Source organism: Bombina bombina, chromosome 2 (genome assembly GCF_027579735.1).
Source record: "Bombina bombina isolate aBomBom1 chromosome 2, aBomBom1.pri, whole genome shotgun sequence".
In the NCBI taxonomy this organism is placed as follows: Eukaryota; Metazoa; Chordata; class Amphibia; order Anura; family Bombinatoridae; genus Bombina; species Bombina bombina.
The window spans coordinates 1,238,145,596-1,238,162,164 of NC_069500.1; the positions used below are offsets into that span (position 1 = coordinate 1,238,145,596).

Consider the following 16,569-nt stretch of genomic DNA (forward strand, 5'->3'; position numbering starts at 1 on the left):
AGTTCCTTAAAGGGACAGATTTCTGCGCTGTCTATTCTTTTGCACAAGCGTCTGGCGGATGTTCCAGACATTCAGGCATTTTGTCAGGCTTTAGTTAGAATCAAGCCTGTGTTTAAACCTGTTACTCCACCTTGGAGTTTAAATTTGGTTCTTAAAGTTCTTCAGGGGGTTCCGTTTGAACCTCTTCATTCCATAGATATCAAACTTTTATCTTGGAAAGTTCTTTTTTTGGTAGCTATTTCCTCGGCTCGTAGAGTTTCCGAGTTATCTGCCTTACAATGTGATTCTCCTTATCTGATCTTCCATGCAGATAAGGTAGTTCTGCGTACCAAACATGGGTTTTTACCTAAGGTGGTATCTAATAAGAATATCAATCAGGAGATTGTTGTTCCATCATTGTGTCCTAATCCTTCTTCAAAGAAGGAACGTCTATTACACAATCTTGACGTGGTTCGTGCTTTAAAGTATTATTTACAAGCTACTAAAGATTTTCGTCAAACATCTGCTTTGTTTGTTGTCTACTCTGGACAGAGGAGAGGCCAAAAGGCTTCGGCAACCTCTTTCGTTTTGGTTAAGAAGTATAATCCGCTTAGCTTATGAGACTGCTGGCCAGCAGCCTCCTGAAAGGATTACAGCTCATTCTACTAGAGCTGTGGCTTCCACATGGGCCTTTAAAAATGAGGCTTCTGTTGAACAGATTTGCAAGGCAGCGACTTGGTCTTCGCTTCATACCATTTCAAAATTCTATAAATTTGATACTTTTGCTTCTTCGGAGGCTATTTTTGGGAGACAGGTTTTACAGGCTGTGGTACCTTCCGTTTAAGTACCTGCCTTGTCCCTCCCTTCATCCGTGTACTTTAGCTTTGGTATTGGTATCCCACAAGTAATGGATGATCCGTGGACTGGATACACCTTACAAGAGAAAACATAATTTATGCTTACCTGATAAATTTATTTCTCTTGTGGTGTATCCAGTCCACGGCCCGCCCTGTCATTTTAAGGCAGGTATTTTTTAATTTTAAACTACAGTCACCACTGCACCCTATGGTTTCTCCTTTCTCTGCTTGTTTTCGGTCGAATGACTGGATATGGCAGTTAGGGGAGGAGCTATATAGCAGCTCTGCTGTGGGTGATCCTCTTGCAACTTCCTGTTGGGAAGGAGAATATCCCACAAGTAATGGATGATCCATGGACTGGATACACCACAAGAGAAATAAATTTATCAGGTAAGCATAAATTATGTTTTTTCCATATAACCGGTAGTTTGTGATTTCTCCATCCCCACTCTTGCTTTTAGCGCTCTCCCATCTATGTTTGGATTTGTCAGTTTGTAATAGTGTATTGGAGATTCACTATTTTATTTGGGTTAGCTATAGGGGTGTATTTGGTATTTGCATTAAACTATATCCCTCCTTTTTCTCAGATAAAAAACAGCATATAATCTTAACTACTTTCCAATTTAGTTCTGTTATCTAATTTTCTTCTTTCTCTTGGTATCCTTTCTTGAGAAACATACCTAGATAGGCTCAGGAGATGGGGAGCTAAGTCCTGTTTGGTGGCTGCACATATAAGACTATTAATATAGGTTTACCAATGTGTTCATCTAGCTCCCAGTAGAGCATTTTTGCTTTTTTAATAAAGGATGCTGAGAGAATGAAGCAAAATTTGATAACAGAAGTAAATTGGAAAGTTGTTAAAAAAAGGTGTACTCTGTCTGAATTGTGAAATAACATTGTTGTGTTTCATGTCCCTATAAAGGAAAAAAGTATTTGCCATAATTCTTTGTGTTTCATCTCAACACGTTTTGGTACTTCCTAGCTTTTTTACTTGACATTTTCTTGATACCTCTAGTGTTTGCAGTTAAGGTTTATTCAAGTGATTTGGAAATGGCACAATAATTAAAACAAAAAATTGTATTCACTTTCTCAAATGAAATGTTCTATGGTATCTAAACATCTCTTTGAGCATATCTGAAAGTAAAGTGTTCTATGATTATAACTGTATAGGAAGTAAGTGGTGGCTTGGGAAATTGCTCTCAACAAAGCAATGTCTTAATTATATTTCTGAAGATATTAATCTTTAAGCTGTCCCTAAGGCAATTTGTAGTTTTATACTGGTTAAGTTTGTCAGGTGTTTTTTAGTCATCCATTCCACATCAAGTATTGCATATTGCAAAGTGACTTCTTTCTTGTAAAAACATATGGATCACATTTTTTAGAAAATACCCATGAAAGTTCAGATTGAATATGCAGAGGGGTGAACTGTTATGTATTTTGTTCTGCATTAAATATATAATTTTTATTTTGTATGTTAGGTTTAAGAACCCTTTGCTTTGCGGTTGCTGCAATTCCAGACAGTGCATATGAAGAATGGTTGAATGTCTACCACAGAGCATCCACTTCTATACAGAATAGATCTTTGAAAATGGAAGAGTGTTATGAATTAATAGAAAAAGTAAGTAATAGGTTAATGCTATACAACCATAATGGTCAATTATTAATATTATCAGTTATTTGTAAAGCGCCAACAGATTATGCAGCACGAATTTTCAAGAATTTTCATGATCAGAAATTCAAAGCTTCATAACAGAGGATTAGTGGTGTCTTTTGTATGTATGTGTGTAACTTTTCTCCCCTGACTAGTAAACTATAGTGATATTTTTTTCAAAAAGGTGCTGAGAGTCCACAATCCATTACTCCTGGGAATTATACTTGCAACCACTAGCCTAGCTTCACCCTGGAGAGCTACCGTTTAGACAGGGGAATATCTTTGGAGTATGGGTAGTGGCACAAGAACACCCTATGGGCAGTTGTCACATGTCTGCCACAGATGTTGCAGGGACTGCTTCCTAAAAATCTTCTTGTTGGCTCAACGTTATACTCCATACATATAGATCCTGTGCTCTCAGGTAAATGTGGGGGTTGTGGTTGGCACCTGCTTAGCATGTAGGCTTATTAGTAAGTACTTATGGGTATATCATAGCTTGGGGACAATTTGGTGGTTCCTTACCTGGATGATATTTTGGTACAGGCTACAGCTTTATATTTCTTTCTAATGACACAATGAGTCCACAGATCATCATTAATTACTGTTGGGAATATCACTCCTGCCCAGCAGGAGGCGGCAAAGAGCACCACAGCAAAGCTGTTAAATAGCACCTCCCTTCCCTCCCACCCCAGTCATTCTCTTTGCCTACGTTAGAGCGAGGAAGTGGTAAAGTTAGGTGTTAGAAAAGATTCTTCAAGCAAGATTTTATTATTTTTTAAGTAGTGCAAGATTGTGCTGCTTTGTTCTAGGGTGTAGCCGTAGTCCATATCAGTCTATTCAGTAGAGCATTGGTGGCATTCAAGCAATGGGAACTTGTGGGACATCATTATCACTCCGCCTCCCATATAGTTAATGCTGCCCTAATACTGAAAGACTGAGTAAGATTACTCAGTCTTTATCTCCTTTTTCCACAGGTCCATGTGAGGGAGAGGACCTCTCAAACCTAGTGAGCTGCCATGCTGCCTGGCAGATTTATAAGGTAAGTGCTGACTTTATTTTTCTGGGTAAACAACAGGAAAAAAGGGGCACTTTATTCAATAAGGGACACACATGTTTTTTTCTCCTATATGATAAGGGGAACATATAATGGCAGTATGTTATAGCAGGCACTGGGGCTGAGGAAGTTTTTTTTTTTTGTTTTTTTTTTTTGTTTTTTTTTTAAAAAAGGCTCATGTTATGTGGTTTCATTTCTCCCGGCGGCTTGACTTATATACTTATATATATATATATATATATATATATATATATATATATATATATATATATATATATATATATATATATATATATATAGTAACAAAAAACTGCCACTCACTGCTCTTATATCAAAACACACTTTTTTACTGTGATATTTCGGAGATAAAAAATCCCCTTCCTCAGACATAGTGTAATAACAACTCAAACAATTTATAGAGCAAACAAACAATAGCCCCTCCCCCCAAAATGAGACCAAAAAAACGCCAAACAGCAGTCGTGGAAACCACCTAAACAAAATAATGTAAACAATAGTGACATAGCATGATTGGTAATTTAAATATGATTATTCATAGAATAAGTGATGATAAACAACAAGATAAATGAAGTGACACAGTATAAAAGCATATCATAACCAAACAACCAAATAAATGATGAACCATTGTGGCTTAATTTATAAACTTTCCCACTTTATATGTTATGGGCATGTGTTTTGCCAGTTTATGTGGCTTATAAGATAGAAGTGTATACACTCAACCGGGATGTTTACTTCGGTTGCCATGGTTCCTTCACTGCGTAACTCTGATCTCTGTGTGGGATTTACCCGGTGACGTCAAGCAGTGTTTGTTGCACACCCCTCCTCTCACTTCCGGTCTCGGGGTTGGCGTGGACAGGGCTATGGCGGTTCCCAGATCGCATAACTGCATTGCTTATAGGATAAGGTTGGTTCTACAGTATGCCATAGATCCTTTCCTAGCAGTTTTAATCTTATTGAGTGCAACAATCGAAATAAATTGAAAGGCTTTATCAGTTTAACATATTAACTATCACGTTAATGGTAGTCAGTACACATTGTAAGCCACGATCGTTCTAACATTGTTATAAATTAAGCCACAATAGTTCATCATTTGGTTGTTTGGTTATGATATGTTTTTATACTGTGTCACTTAATTTATCTTGTTGTTTATCATCACTTATTCTATGAATGATCATATTTAAATTTCCAATCATGCTATGTCACTATTGTTTAAAAAGATAGAAAGAGAGGCGCCAGACCCATAAAACAGTATCGTTTGTATGGAAGGAAATTTATACATGCAAAAATCCCCCTTTCTGAGTGAATACTCACAATCGTGGCGGCACTTTTAGCGTGCCCTTCACCGCAAGTCGGGACCGTTGAGAGTCGCCCGACAGACACCCCCAGGCAGATGACATCACCGTCAATGCTCCAATACGCTGTAGACAGTATCGGTCTGGGATCTCCTTGAGCTCAGCTGGAACTGGCGGCATTCAGTATCACCAAGGGAGTGTATCAACGATAACCTTATTGGCGGTCAGTAGACAGGTATTCAAAACACAGAAACACATAAGGTGAAAGTAAAATCTTGGTTTATTGGAGATAAAAACAAACAGCAACGCGTTTCTCGGCCACAATGCCGTTTCATCAGGCTGTATCATATCATACCATTACTCTCCTTAAATACCTTACATGCACCTGTCTAGAGGCGGTCCTACAGCTACTACCTGTCTTCCTCTCTAAATGTTAACTCTTACCTGTCTGACCAATTGCTCACTTAATAGTTTAGCATATGCATCCAAAGATTAATAATAAAAATATTTTTCACATAAAAACAAATTAAATATAGTAAAAATACTAAATACTAAAATTAAAATTGCCAATACAATAGGTTATGCTATAAATAACTTGGACATTCTCTAAATAATAAACATGAATGCAGGCTGAATAATATACAGAAATTTTTAGAAAGGATGAACAATACAATTAGTTATTCAATATCTTAATATAGTGCTGTACATTCTCCACATTCAGATATAACTTTTTGCTTACACATTAAATAAGTGAGGATAACAAGCAACTCCCACAAGAACACATATGTTAACAATGTGTACATAGACACAAAGCTATAAGGACTCTCTGACTAATCTCTGTGAATTACAATCCATGCCAATGTGCACATCTGTACACATACACATGTGGAAGTGCCTGTCGACCCTCACACATCAATTTATGCACAAATAAAAAAGTTCACTTTAACTATTTAATATTAAATAAATATGTAAATACATAGATAGTATATAAATATGATCATCTGTATGATACCACTACTGTTCTGTAGGCCTAAATATTGCCAACGAGAAATGTATAAATACACAATATTTTTATCTAGATCAACTAAATGGATAAATTAGAAGTATAAAAAACTTGGAGTTCAAAGGGGGTTTTGGCACTGGTGACCATAGGAGTAACTGGATAGTGGATAGATTATACTGGCTAGTCATATATAGAATAAGATGGACAAAACTAGATATATCTAAAAATGTTGATTTGATGATATGACAACAATCCTATGATATCTACCATGTGACCTATACTCCAACCTATAGGCATTGTGGCCGAGAAACGCGTTGCTGTTTGTTTTTATCTCCAATAAACCAAGATTTTACTTTCACCTTACGTGTTTCTGTGTTTTGAATACCTGTCTACTGACCGCCAATAAAGTTATCGTTGATACACTCCCTTGGTGATACTGAATGCCGCCAGTTCCAGCTGAGCTCAAGGAGATCCTACAGACCGATACTGCCTACAGCGTATTGGAGCATTGACGGTGACGTCATCTGCCTGGGGGTGTCTGTCGGGCGACTCTCAACGGTCCCGACTTGCGGTGAAGGGCACGCTAAAAGTGCCGCCACGATTGTGAGTATTCACTCAGAAAGGGGGATTTTTGCATGTATATATTTCCTTCCATACAAACGATACTGTTTTATGGGTCTGGCGCCTCTCTTTCTATCTTTTTGCACATCTAGGATCCCGTGGGGAGTTCATTTGGAGAGCGCAGCCTTTGCACCAAGCCCACCGGAACGGAACTGATGCACAGCAGCGCACCTCTTGAAGATAGCTGGATTATCCTTTCTTAAACGGTCACTATTGTTTACATTATTTTGTTTAGGTGGTTTCCATGACTGCTGTTTGGCATTTTTTTGGTCTCATTTTGGGAGGAGGGGCTATTGTTTGTTTGCTCTATAAATTGTTTGAGTTGTTATTACACTATGTCTGAGGAAGGGGATTTTTTATCTCCGAAACGTCACAGTAAAAAAGTGTGTTTTGATATAAGACCAGTGAGTGCCAGTTTTTTGTTACTTGTATTCTACCCGCTACTAGCACTCTGGCTGTCTAGCTTTTGGAAGTGAGAGTGCTCTCCTGCGTGTTCACACATATATATATATATATATATATATAATATGCCGACCGGGAGATTCATTTTGCAGACGCCCACGATGGGCGGGGCTGTCTGAGGCGGCGGTTTACTAGTGCGCACCATTTTCCCCTGCATCACTGTGACCGGATAACAATCTCTCTGGAAAGTGCATTATAAGTTTTAAATCTGCGCTCCTGGGACCGGACAGCTGTTCTCTATACTGCAAACGCTGTTGCAATTGCGAGTTCCGGATCTTTTTCTAGAGAGATTTTTTCCGGTGTCAGCAGGGCAGGTAGGCACCTCAGCAAAGCTAAGCTGAGATGTACAGGTTAATAACACTTGAATACACACTATTTATTTACTTACGGCAGAAAATAAAAAAGGTTACGTTTTAAAATTTAAAGTGACAGTAACGTTTTTTTGGTGTTTAAATTTTTATTAAAATGTAAGTATTTTTTTGTGGTAATCTATTCCATTGTGAGTCAGAATGGACCAAGATGCCTTGCAAAATGCTTGTTTTGATGATAATGTGGAACCACCTATCCCTTCTGTTCCTTATGTTTTAAGGGGAACTTTAAATTACAGGTATAATAAAAATTTTTATTTTTTTTTTGTGAGCCAACATTATCTAAGATGGATACTCTTTAGGTGCCTAATGACAATGTTCAATATATTACGCAGCTTTCTCCTCAAGTGTCCAAAAATGTTATTGCCCACTCATACAGTGCCCTGCGCTTCCTCTGTAACTCCACTTGGATTCACGTTGCAAGACATCACTTCCCTCATGCCCGCTACAGTCTTTGATGCATTGTCTGCTTTTCCCATGCTGCAGGGAGAAAGCGCAAGAGGAAAAGTAAACATTCAGTAAGTGAGGTTACTGACGCTGTTGTTGCTATTTTGAATTCCCCCTCCCTGAAGCCTGAGGAGGAGGATACTTCGGTAGCATCTGAAGGTGAAATCTCAGACAGTGTAATTCCTCCTACTGATTCTGAAGTTGTATCCTTCAGGTTTCAGCTAGAACACCTCGGTCTGTTACTCAAGGAAGTTTTAGCTACACTGGATGACAGCGACACCATGGTTGATGTCAATCCTAAAAAGTCCAGTAAGCTACATATGTATTTTGATGTACTTTCCAGGGTGGAAGTTTTTCCTGTACAGATCGAGCTAATGAGATTATTGCTAAGGAATGGGAGAGACTGGGTATCCCTTTTCTTTCATGTAATTAACAAGAGTCCATGAGCTAGTGACGTATGGGATATACATTCCTACCAGGAGGGGCAAAGTTTCCCAAACCTTAAAATGCCTATAAATACACCCCTCACCACACCCACAAATCAGTTTTTACAAACTTTGCCTCCAAGGGAGGTGGTGAAGTAAGTTTGTGCTAGATTCTACGTTGATATGCGCTCCGCAGCAAGTTGGAGCCCGGTTTTCCTCTCAGCGTGCAGTGAATGTCAGAGGGATGTGAAGAGAGTATTGCCTATTGAATGCAGTGATCTCCTTCTACGGGGTCTATTTCATAAGGTTCTCTGTTATCGGTCGTAGAGATTCATCTCTTACCTCCCTTTTCAGATCGACGATATACTCTTATATTTACCATTACCTCTACTGATTCTCGTTTCAGTACTGGTTTGGCTTTCTACAAACATGTAGATGAGTGTCCTGGGGTAAGTAAGTCTTATTTTCTGTGACACTCTAAGCTATGGTTGGGCACTTTATTTATAAAGTTCTAAATATATGTATTCAAACATTTATTTGCCTTGACTCAGAATGTTCAACTTTCCTTATTTTCAGACAGTCAGTTTCATATTTGGGATTATGCATTGAATTATCATATTTTTCTTACCTCAAAAATTTGACTTTTTTCCCTGTGGGCTGTTAGGCTCGCGGGGGCTGAAAATGCTTCATTTTATTGCGTCATTCTTGGCGCGGACTTTTTTGGCGCAAAAATTCTTTTCCGTTTCCGGCGTCATACGTGTCGCCGGAAGTTGCGTCATTTTTTGACGTTATTTTGCGCCAAAAATGTCGGCGTTCCGGATGTGGCGTCATTTTTGGCGCCAAAAGCATTTAGGCGCCAAATAATGTGGGCGTCTTATTTGGCGCTAAAAAATATGGGCGTCGCTTTTGTCTCCACATTATTTCAGTCTCATTTTTCATTTGCTTCTGGTTGCTAGAAGCTTGATATTTGGCATTCTTTCCCATTCCTGAAACTGTCTTATAAGGAATTTGATCTATTTTGCTTTATATGTTGTTTTTTCTCTTACATATTGCAAGATGTCTCACGTTGCATCTGAGCCAGAAGATACTACAGGAAAATCACTGCCTGCTGGATCTACCAAAGCTAAGTGTATCTGCTGTAAACTTTTGGTAGCTATTCCTCCAGCTGTTGTTTGTAATAATTGTCATGACAAACTTGTTAAAGCAGATAATATTTCCTTTAGTAATGTACCATTGCCTGTTGCAGTTCCCTCAACATCTAAGGTGCAGAATGTTCCTGATAACATAAGAGATTTTGTTTCTGAATCCATAAAGAAGGCTTTGTCTGTTATTTCTCCTTCTAGTAAACGTAAAAAGTCTTTTAAATCTTCTCTCTCTACAGATGAATTTTTAAATGAACACCATCATTCTGATTCTTTGGACTCTTCTGGTTCAGAGGATTCTATCTCAGAGATTGATGCTGATAAATCTTCATATTTATTTAAGATGGAATTTATTCGCACTTTAATTAAAGAAGTACTAATTGCTTTAGAAATAGAGGATTCTAGTCCTCTTGATACTAATTCTATACGTTTGGATAAGGTTTTTAAAGCTCCTGCGGTTATTCCAGAAGTTTTTCCTGTTCCTAATGCTATTTCTGCAGTAATTTCCAAAGAATGGGATAATTGGGTAATTCATTTACTCCTTCTAAACGTTTTAAGCAATTATATCCTGTTCCGCCTGACAGGTTAGAATTTTGGGACAAAATCCCTAAAGTTGATGGGGCTATTTCTACCCTTGCTAAACGTACTACCATTCCTACGTCAGATGGTACCTCGTTTAAGGATCCTTTAGATAGAAAAATTGAATCTTTTCTAAGAAAAGCTTATCTGTGTTCAGGTAATCTTCTTAGACCTGCTATATCATTGGCTGATGTTGCTGCAGCTTCAACTTTTTGGTTGGAAACTCTAGCGCAACAAGTAACAAATCGTGATTCTCATGATATTATTATTCTTCTCCAGCATGCTAATAATTTTATCTGTGATGCCATTTTTGATATTATTAGAGTTGATGTTAGGTTTATGTCTCTGGCTATCTTAGCCAGAAGAGCTTTATGGCTTAAGACTTGGAATGCTGATATGGCTTCTAAATCAACTCTACTTTCCATTTCTTTCCAGGGAAACAAATTATTTGGTTCTCAGTTGGATTCTATTATTTCAACTGTTACTGGTGGGAAAGGAACTTTTTTACCACAGGATAAAAAATCTAAAGGTAAAAACAGGGCTAACAATCGTTTTCGTTCCTTTCGTTTCAACAAAGAACAAAAGCCTGATCCTTCGTCCTCAGGAGCAGTTTCAGTTTGGAAACCATCTCCAGTCTGGAATAAATCCAAGCCTGCTAGAAAGGCAAAGCCTGCTTCTAAGTTCACATGAAGGTACGGCCCTCATTCCAGTTCAGCTGGTAGGGGGCAGGTTACGTTTTTTCAAAGAAATTTGGATCAATTCTGTTCACAATCTTTGGATTCAGAACATTGTTTCAGAAGGGTACAGAATTGGTTTCAAGATGAGACCTCCTGCAAAGAGATTTTTTCTTTCCCGTGTCTCAGTAAATCCAGTGAAAGCTCAAGCATTTCTGAATTGTGTTTCAGATCTAGAGTTGGCTGGAGTAATTATGCCAGTTCCAGTTCCGGAACAGGGGATGGGGTTTTATTCAAATCTCTTCATTGTACCAAAGAAGGAGAATTCCTTCAGACCAGTTCTGGATCTAAAATTATTGAATCGTTATGTAAGGATACCAACGTTCAAGATGGTAACTGTAAGGACTATATTGCCTTTTGTTCAGCAAGGGAATTATATGTCCACAATAGATTTACAGGATGCATATCTGCATATTCCGATTCATCCAGATCATTATCAGTTCCTGAGATTCTCTTTTCTAGACAAGCATTACCAATTTGTGGCTCTACCGTTTGGCCTTGCTACAGCTCCAAGAATTTTCACAAAGATTCTCGGTGCCCTTCTGTCTGTAATCAGAGAACAGGGTATTGTGGTATTTCCTTATTTGGACGATATCTTGGTACTTGCTCAGTCTTTACATTTAGCAGAGTCTCATACGAATCGACTTGTGTTGTTTCTTCAAGATCATGGTTGGAGGATCAATTTACCAAAAAGTTCTTTGATTCCAGATAGATTCAGTGTCCATGACTCTGTCTTTAACAGACAAGAGACGTCTAAAATTGATTACAGCTTGTCGAAACCTTCAGTCTCAATCATTCCCTTCGGTAGCCTTATGCATGGAAATTCTAGGTCTTATGACTGCTGCATCGGACGCGATCCCCTTTGCTCGTTTTCACATGCGACCTCTTCAGCTCTGTATGCTGAACCAATGGTGCAGGGATTACACGAAGATATATCAATTAATATCTTTAAAACCGATTGTTCGACACTCTCTAACGTGGTGGACAGATCACCATCGTTTAATTCAGGGGGCTTCTTTTGTTCTTCCGACCTGGACTGTAATTTCAACAGATGCAAGTCTCACAGGTTGGGGAGCTGTGTGGGGATCTCTGACGGCACAAGGAGTTTGGGAATCTCAGGAGGTGAGATTACCGATCAATATTTTGGAACTCCGTGCAATTTTCAGAGCTCTTCAGTTTTGGCCTCTTCTGAAGAGAGAATCGTTCATTTGTTTTCAGACAGACAATGTCACAACTGTGGCATACATCAATCATCAAGGAGGGACTCACAGTCCTCTGGTTATGAAAGAAGTATCTCGAATTTTGGTTTGGGCGGAATCCAGCTCCTGTCTAATCTCTGCGGTTCATATCCCAGGTGTAGACAATTGGGAAGCGGATTATCTCAGTCGCCAAACGTTGCATCCGGGCGAATGGTCTCTTCACCCAGAGGTATTTCTTCAGATTGTTCAAATGTGGGGGCTCCCAGAGATAGATCTGATGGCCTCTCATCTAAACAAGAAACTTCCCAGGTATCTGTCCAGATCCCGGGATCCTCAGGCGGAGGCAGTGGATGCATTATCACTTCCTTGGAAGTATCATCCTGCCTATATCTTTCCGCCTCTAGTTCTTCTTCCAAGAGTAATCTCCAAGATTCTGAGGGAATGCTCGTTTGTTCTGCTAATAGCTCCGGCATGGCCTCACAGGTTTTGGTATGCGGATCTTGTCCGGATGGCATCTTGCCAACCATGGACTCTTCCGTTAAGACCAGACCTTCTGTCGCAAGGTCCTTTTTTCCATCCGGATCTGAAATCCTTAAATTTAAAGGTATGGAGATTGAACGCTTGATTCTTGGTCAAAGAGGTTTCTCTGACTCCGTGATTAATACTATGTTACAGGCTCGTAAATCTGTATCTCGAGAGATATATTATAGAGTCTGGAAGACTTATATTTCTTGGTGTCTTTCTCATCATTTTTCTTGGCATTCTTTTAGAATACCGAGAATTTTACAGTTTCTTCAGGATGGTTTAGATAAGGGTTTGTCCGCAAGTTCTTTGAAAGGACAAATCTCCGCTCTTTCTGTTCTTTTTCACAGAAAGATTGCTATTCTTCCTGATATTCATTGTTTTGTACAAGCTTTGGTTCGTATAAAACCTGTCATTAAGTCAATTTCTCCTCCTTGGAGTTTGAATTTGGTTCTGGGAGCTCTTCAAGCTCCTCCGTTTGAACCTATGCATTCATTGGACATTAAATTACTTTCTTGGAAAGTTTTGTTCCTTTTGGCCATCTCTTCTGCTAGAAGAGTTTCTGAATTATCTGCTCTTTCTTGTGAGTCTCCTTTTCTGATTTTTCATCAGGATAAGGCGGTGTTGCGAACTTCTTTTGAATTTTTACCTAAGGTTGTGAATTCCAACAACATTAGTAAAGAAATTGTGGTTCCTTCATTATGTCCTAATCCTAAGAATTCTAAGGAGAAATCGTTGCATTCTTTGGATGTTGTTAGAGCTTTGAAATATTATGTTGAAGCTACGAAATCTTTCCGTAAGACTTCTAGTCTATTTGTTATCTTTTCCGGTTCTAGGAAAGGCCAGAAAGCTTCTGCCATTTCTTTGGCATCTTGGTTGAAATCTTTAATTCATCTTGCCTATGTTGAGTCGGGTAAAATTCCGCCTCAGAGAATTACAGCTCATTCTACTAGGTCAGTATCTACTTCCTGGGCGTTTAGGAATGAAGCTTCGGTTGACCAGATCTGCAAAGCAGCAACTTGGTCCTCTTTGCATACTTTTACTAAATTCTACCATTTTGATGTATTTTCTTCTTCTGAAGCAGTTTTTGGTAGAAAAGTTCTTCAGGCAGCGTTTTCAGTTTGAATCTTCTGCTTATGTTTTTCGTTAAACTTTATTTTGGGTGTGGATTATTTTCAGCAGGAATTGGCTGTCTTTATTTTATCCCTCCCTCTCTAGTGACTCTTGTGTGGAAAGATCCACATCTTGGGTAGTCATTATCCCATACGTCACTAGCTCATGGACTCTTGTTAATTACATGAAAGAAAACATAATTTATGTAAGAACTTACCTGATAAATTCATTTCTTTCATATTAACAAGAGTCCATGAGGCCCACCCTTTTTTGTGGTGGTTATGATTTTTTTGTATAAAGCACAATTATTCCAATTCCTTATTTTATATGCTTCGCACTTTTTTTCTTATCACCCCACTTCTTGGCTATTCGTTAAACTGATTTGTGGGTGTGGTGAGGGGTGTATTTATAGGCATTTTAAGGTTTGGGAAACTTTGCCCCTCCTGGTAGGAATGTATATCCCATACGTCACTAGCTCATGGACTCTTGTTAATATGAAAGAAATGAATTTATCAGGTAAGTTCTTACATAAATTATGTTTTTTCTCCATCCCCTGTATTTAAAGGGTTTCCTATAGCAGATTCTATCAAGGAATCTTGACATTATCCAAAGTGGAAGGGGCAATTTCCATGCTAGCCAGGAGAACTACTATTCCTATAAAGGATAGTTGTTTTTTTTAAGGATCCTTTAGATAAGAAGTTAGAGGATATGTACACCAGGGTTTATGACAACCCCCGGTCTATATTGTTACTGTTACTAGTGCGGCAGCATGCTGGTTGATGCATGTTCTGAATCTATTAAAAACAGACACTTCCCTTGAAGTCCAGGATAGGATACAGGCCCTTAAGTTGGCCAACCCCTTTACCACGGATGCTTCCCTTCAGGTTATTTAGCTGAGAGCTAAGATTTTGTTTCTTACCATACTGGCCCTCAGAGCTTCATGGTTAAGATCTTGGTCTGTGGATGTGTCATCTAAGTCTAAACTTTTGGCGATTCCTTACAAAGGAAAGAATTGTTTGGGCTGGGGTTGATGGAAATAATTGCTGACATTCAGGAGGAAAGGGACTTTTCCTCCTTCAGGATAAGATAAATAATCAATAGGGATGTCAGAGTAATTTTCGTTCCTTTCAAAATTTCACGGGAAATCCTTCCACTTCCACCTTCAAGCAGGAACATTCCAAGCCTTCCTGGAGTCCCATTCAGTTTTTAAACATGGAAAATTGATCCAAAAAGCCTGCTATTGCATCAAAAGCATCATGACTGCTCTGGGACCGGATCTTGTGGGTGGCAGATTTTCATTCTTTGTTCAGGCTTGGGTTCAAGTTGTTCGGAATCCCTGGACGGTGAACATCGTGTCCCAGGGATACAACTAGAGTCAAGACCTTTCCTCCCAGGGGCAGTTTTCTGCTTTCAAGATTATCTGTAGAACAGAGGCAGAGAGAGGCGTTCTTACACTGCGTTTGGGACCTCTCCGACCTGGGAGTGATAGTTCCTGTTACAATGCAGGAGCGAGGTCTGGGGTTCTATTCCAATCTGTTTGTTGTCCTCAAAAAAGACCGATTTTAGATCTCAAGAGTCTAATAAAATTAATCAGAGTACCGTCCTTCAAGATGGAAACTATTCATTCTATTCTTCCTTTGGTCCAGGGTCAATTATGACAGTGGTTTTAAAAGGACGCGTACCTACATGGTCCCATACAGGGACCATCGCAAGTTTCTATGGTTTGCACTTCTAGTCAAACACTTTCAGTTTGTGGCTCTTCCATTTGGTCTTACCACAGTTACCAGAATTTTTTTCAAAGGTCCTGGAATCCCTGCTAGCAGTGCTCCGATTGCAGGGCATTGCATTGACACCTTATCTGAACGACATTCTAGTTCAGGCGTCTTCCTTTCAACAAGCAAGATCTCACACGGAAATGTTATCTTTCCTGCGGTCTTTTGGATGCAAGGTGAATTTGGAAAAGAGTTCCTTGGTTCCAATTGCAAAGGTGACTTTCTTGGGAACCATGATGGATTCCTTATCAATGAAGATTTTTCTGACAGAGTCAAGAAATCAAAGATTTTTGATTCTTGCCTAGCACTTCAGTCCTCTCCTCTGCCTTTAGTGGCTCAGTGAATGAGGTAGTCGAGCTGATGGTAGTGGCAATGGACGTCATCTCGGTCTTCCGTTTCCATCTCAGACCTCTGCAGTTAAGGCACATGCTGTGGAACAGAGATTATGTGGATCTGTCTCCGCGATTACAGCTGGAGCAGGAGGCAAGGGATATTCCCTATTTTGGTGGTTGTCTCTGGATCATCTCTCCCAGGGAACCTGCTTTCGCAGAACCTCTTGGGTGGTTGTGAGAACAGATGCCAGCCTTCTGGTAGGCTCTCTAAATTCTCAGTGAACAGGGACTCTGTGGGAGTGTGTTCTTCCTATAAACATTCTGGAACTGAGAGCAATCTTCAATACTCTTCTGGCCTGGTCTCAGCTTCGGCCCGGTTCTTCAGGTTCCAGTTGGACAATTTAGCCTCAGTGGTTTTCATCAATCATTAGGGAGGAGCTAGGAGTTCCTTAGCCATGACAGAGATAGCCAAATCATTCAGTGGACAGAAATTCACAAATGCTGTGGCGGACTTCCTGAGCAGGCAGACCTTTTACTGGGGGAGTGGGAGCTCCATCCGGAAGTGTTTTCCAGCCTGATTCTCAAAGTGGGTCAGCCAGAATTGGATTTCATGGCATCTCGGCAGAATGCCAAGCTCCCGAGGTACGAGTCGAGGTCAAGGGACCCTCAGGCGGTTCTGAGAGACCCTCTAGCGGTACCTTGGAATTTCAGTCTTGCATACCTATTGTCTCCGTTTGCTTTTCTGTCCTCAGTGATCCTCTTTGCACCGGGGTGGCCTCGCAGGATTTGGTATGCAGACCTGGTGGACATGTCATCTCTTCCACTTTGGAGACTTCAGTTGGGGAAGGACCTTCTATTTCAAGGGGTCTTCCTTCATACAAATCTAGTTTCTCAGAGTCTGACTGCTTGGAGATTGAACGCTTAAATTTATCCAAGCATGGATTTCGGACTGGGTCATTGGGACCATCATTCAGGCTTGTAAACCAGTGACTAGAAAGA

The 16,569-nt window shown here is 39.6% G+C and overlaps 1 protein-coding gene across 2 annotated transcripts in view; it reads left to right on the forward strand.

Moving 5' to 3' along the window:
- Positions 1 to 16,569, forward strand: part of ATP8A1 (ATPase phospholipid transporting 8A1) — a 608,814-nt gene that overhangs the window by 339,647 nt on the left and 252,598 nt on the right. For both annotated transcript variants that reach the window (XM_053704008.1, XM_053704009.1), the window contains one exon: positions 2,315 to 2,454. In XM_053704008.1, coding sequence (XP_053559983.1) covers positions 2,315 to 2,454 — 140 coding nt within the window. The remainder of the gene's footprint in view (positions 1 to 2,314; positions 2,455 to 16,569) is intronic.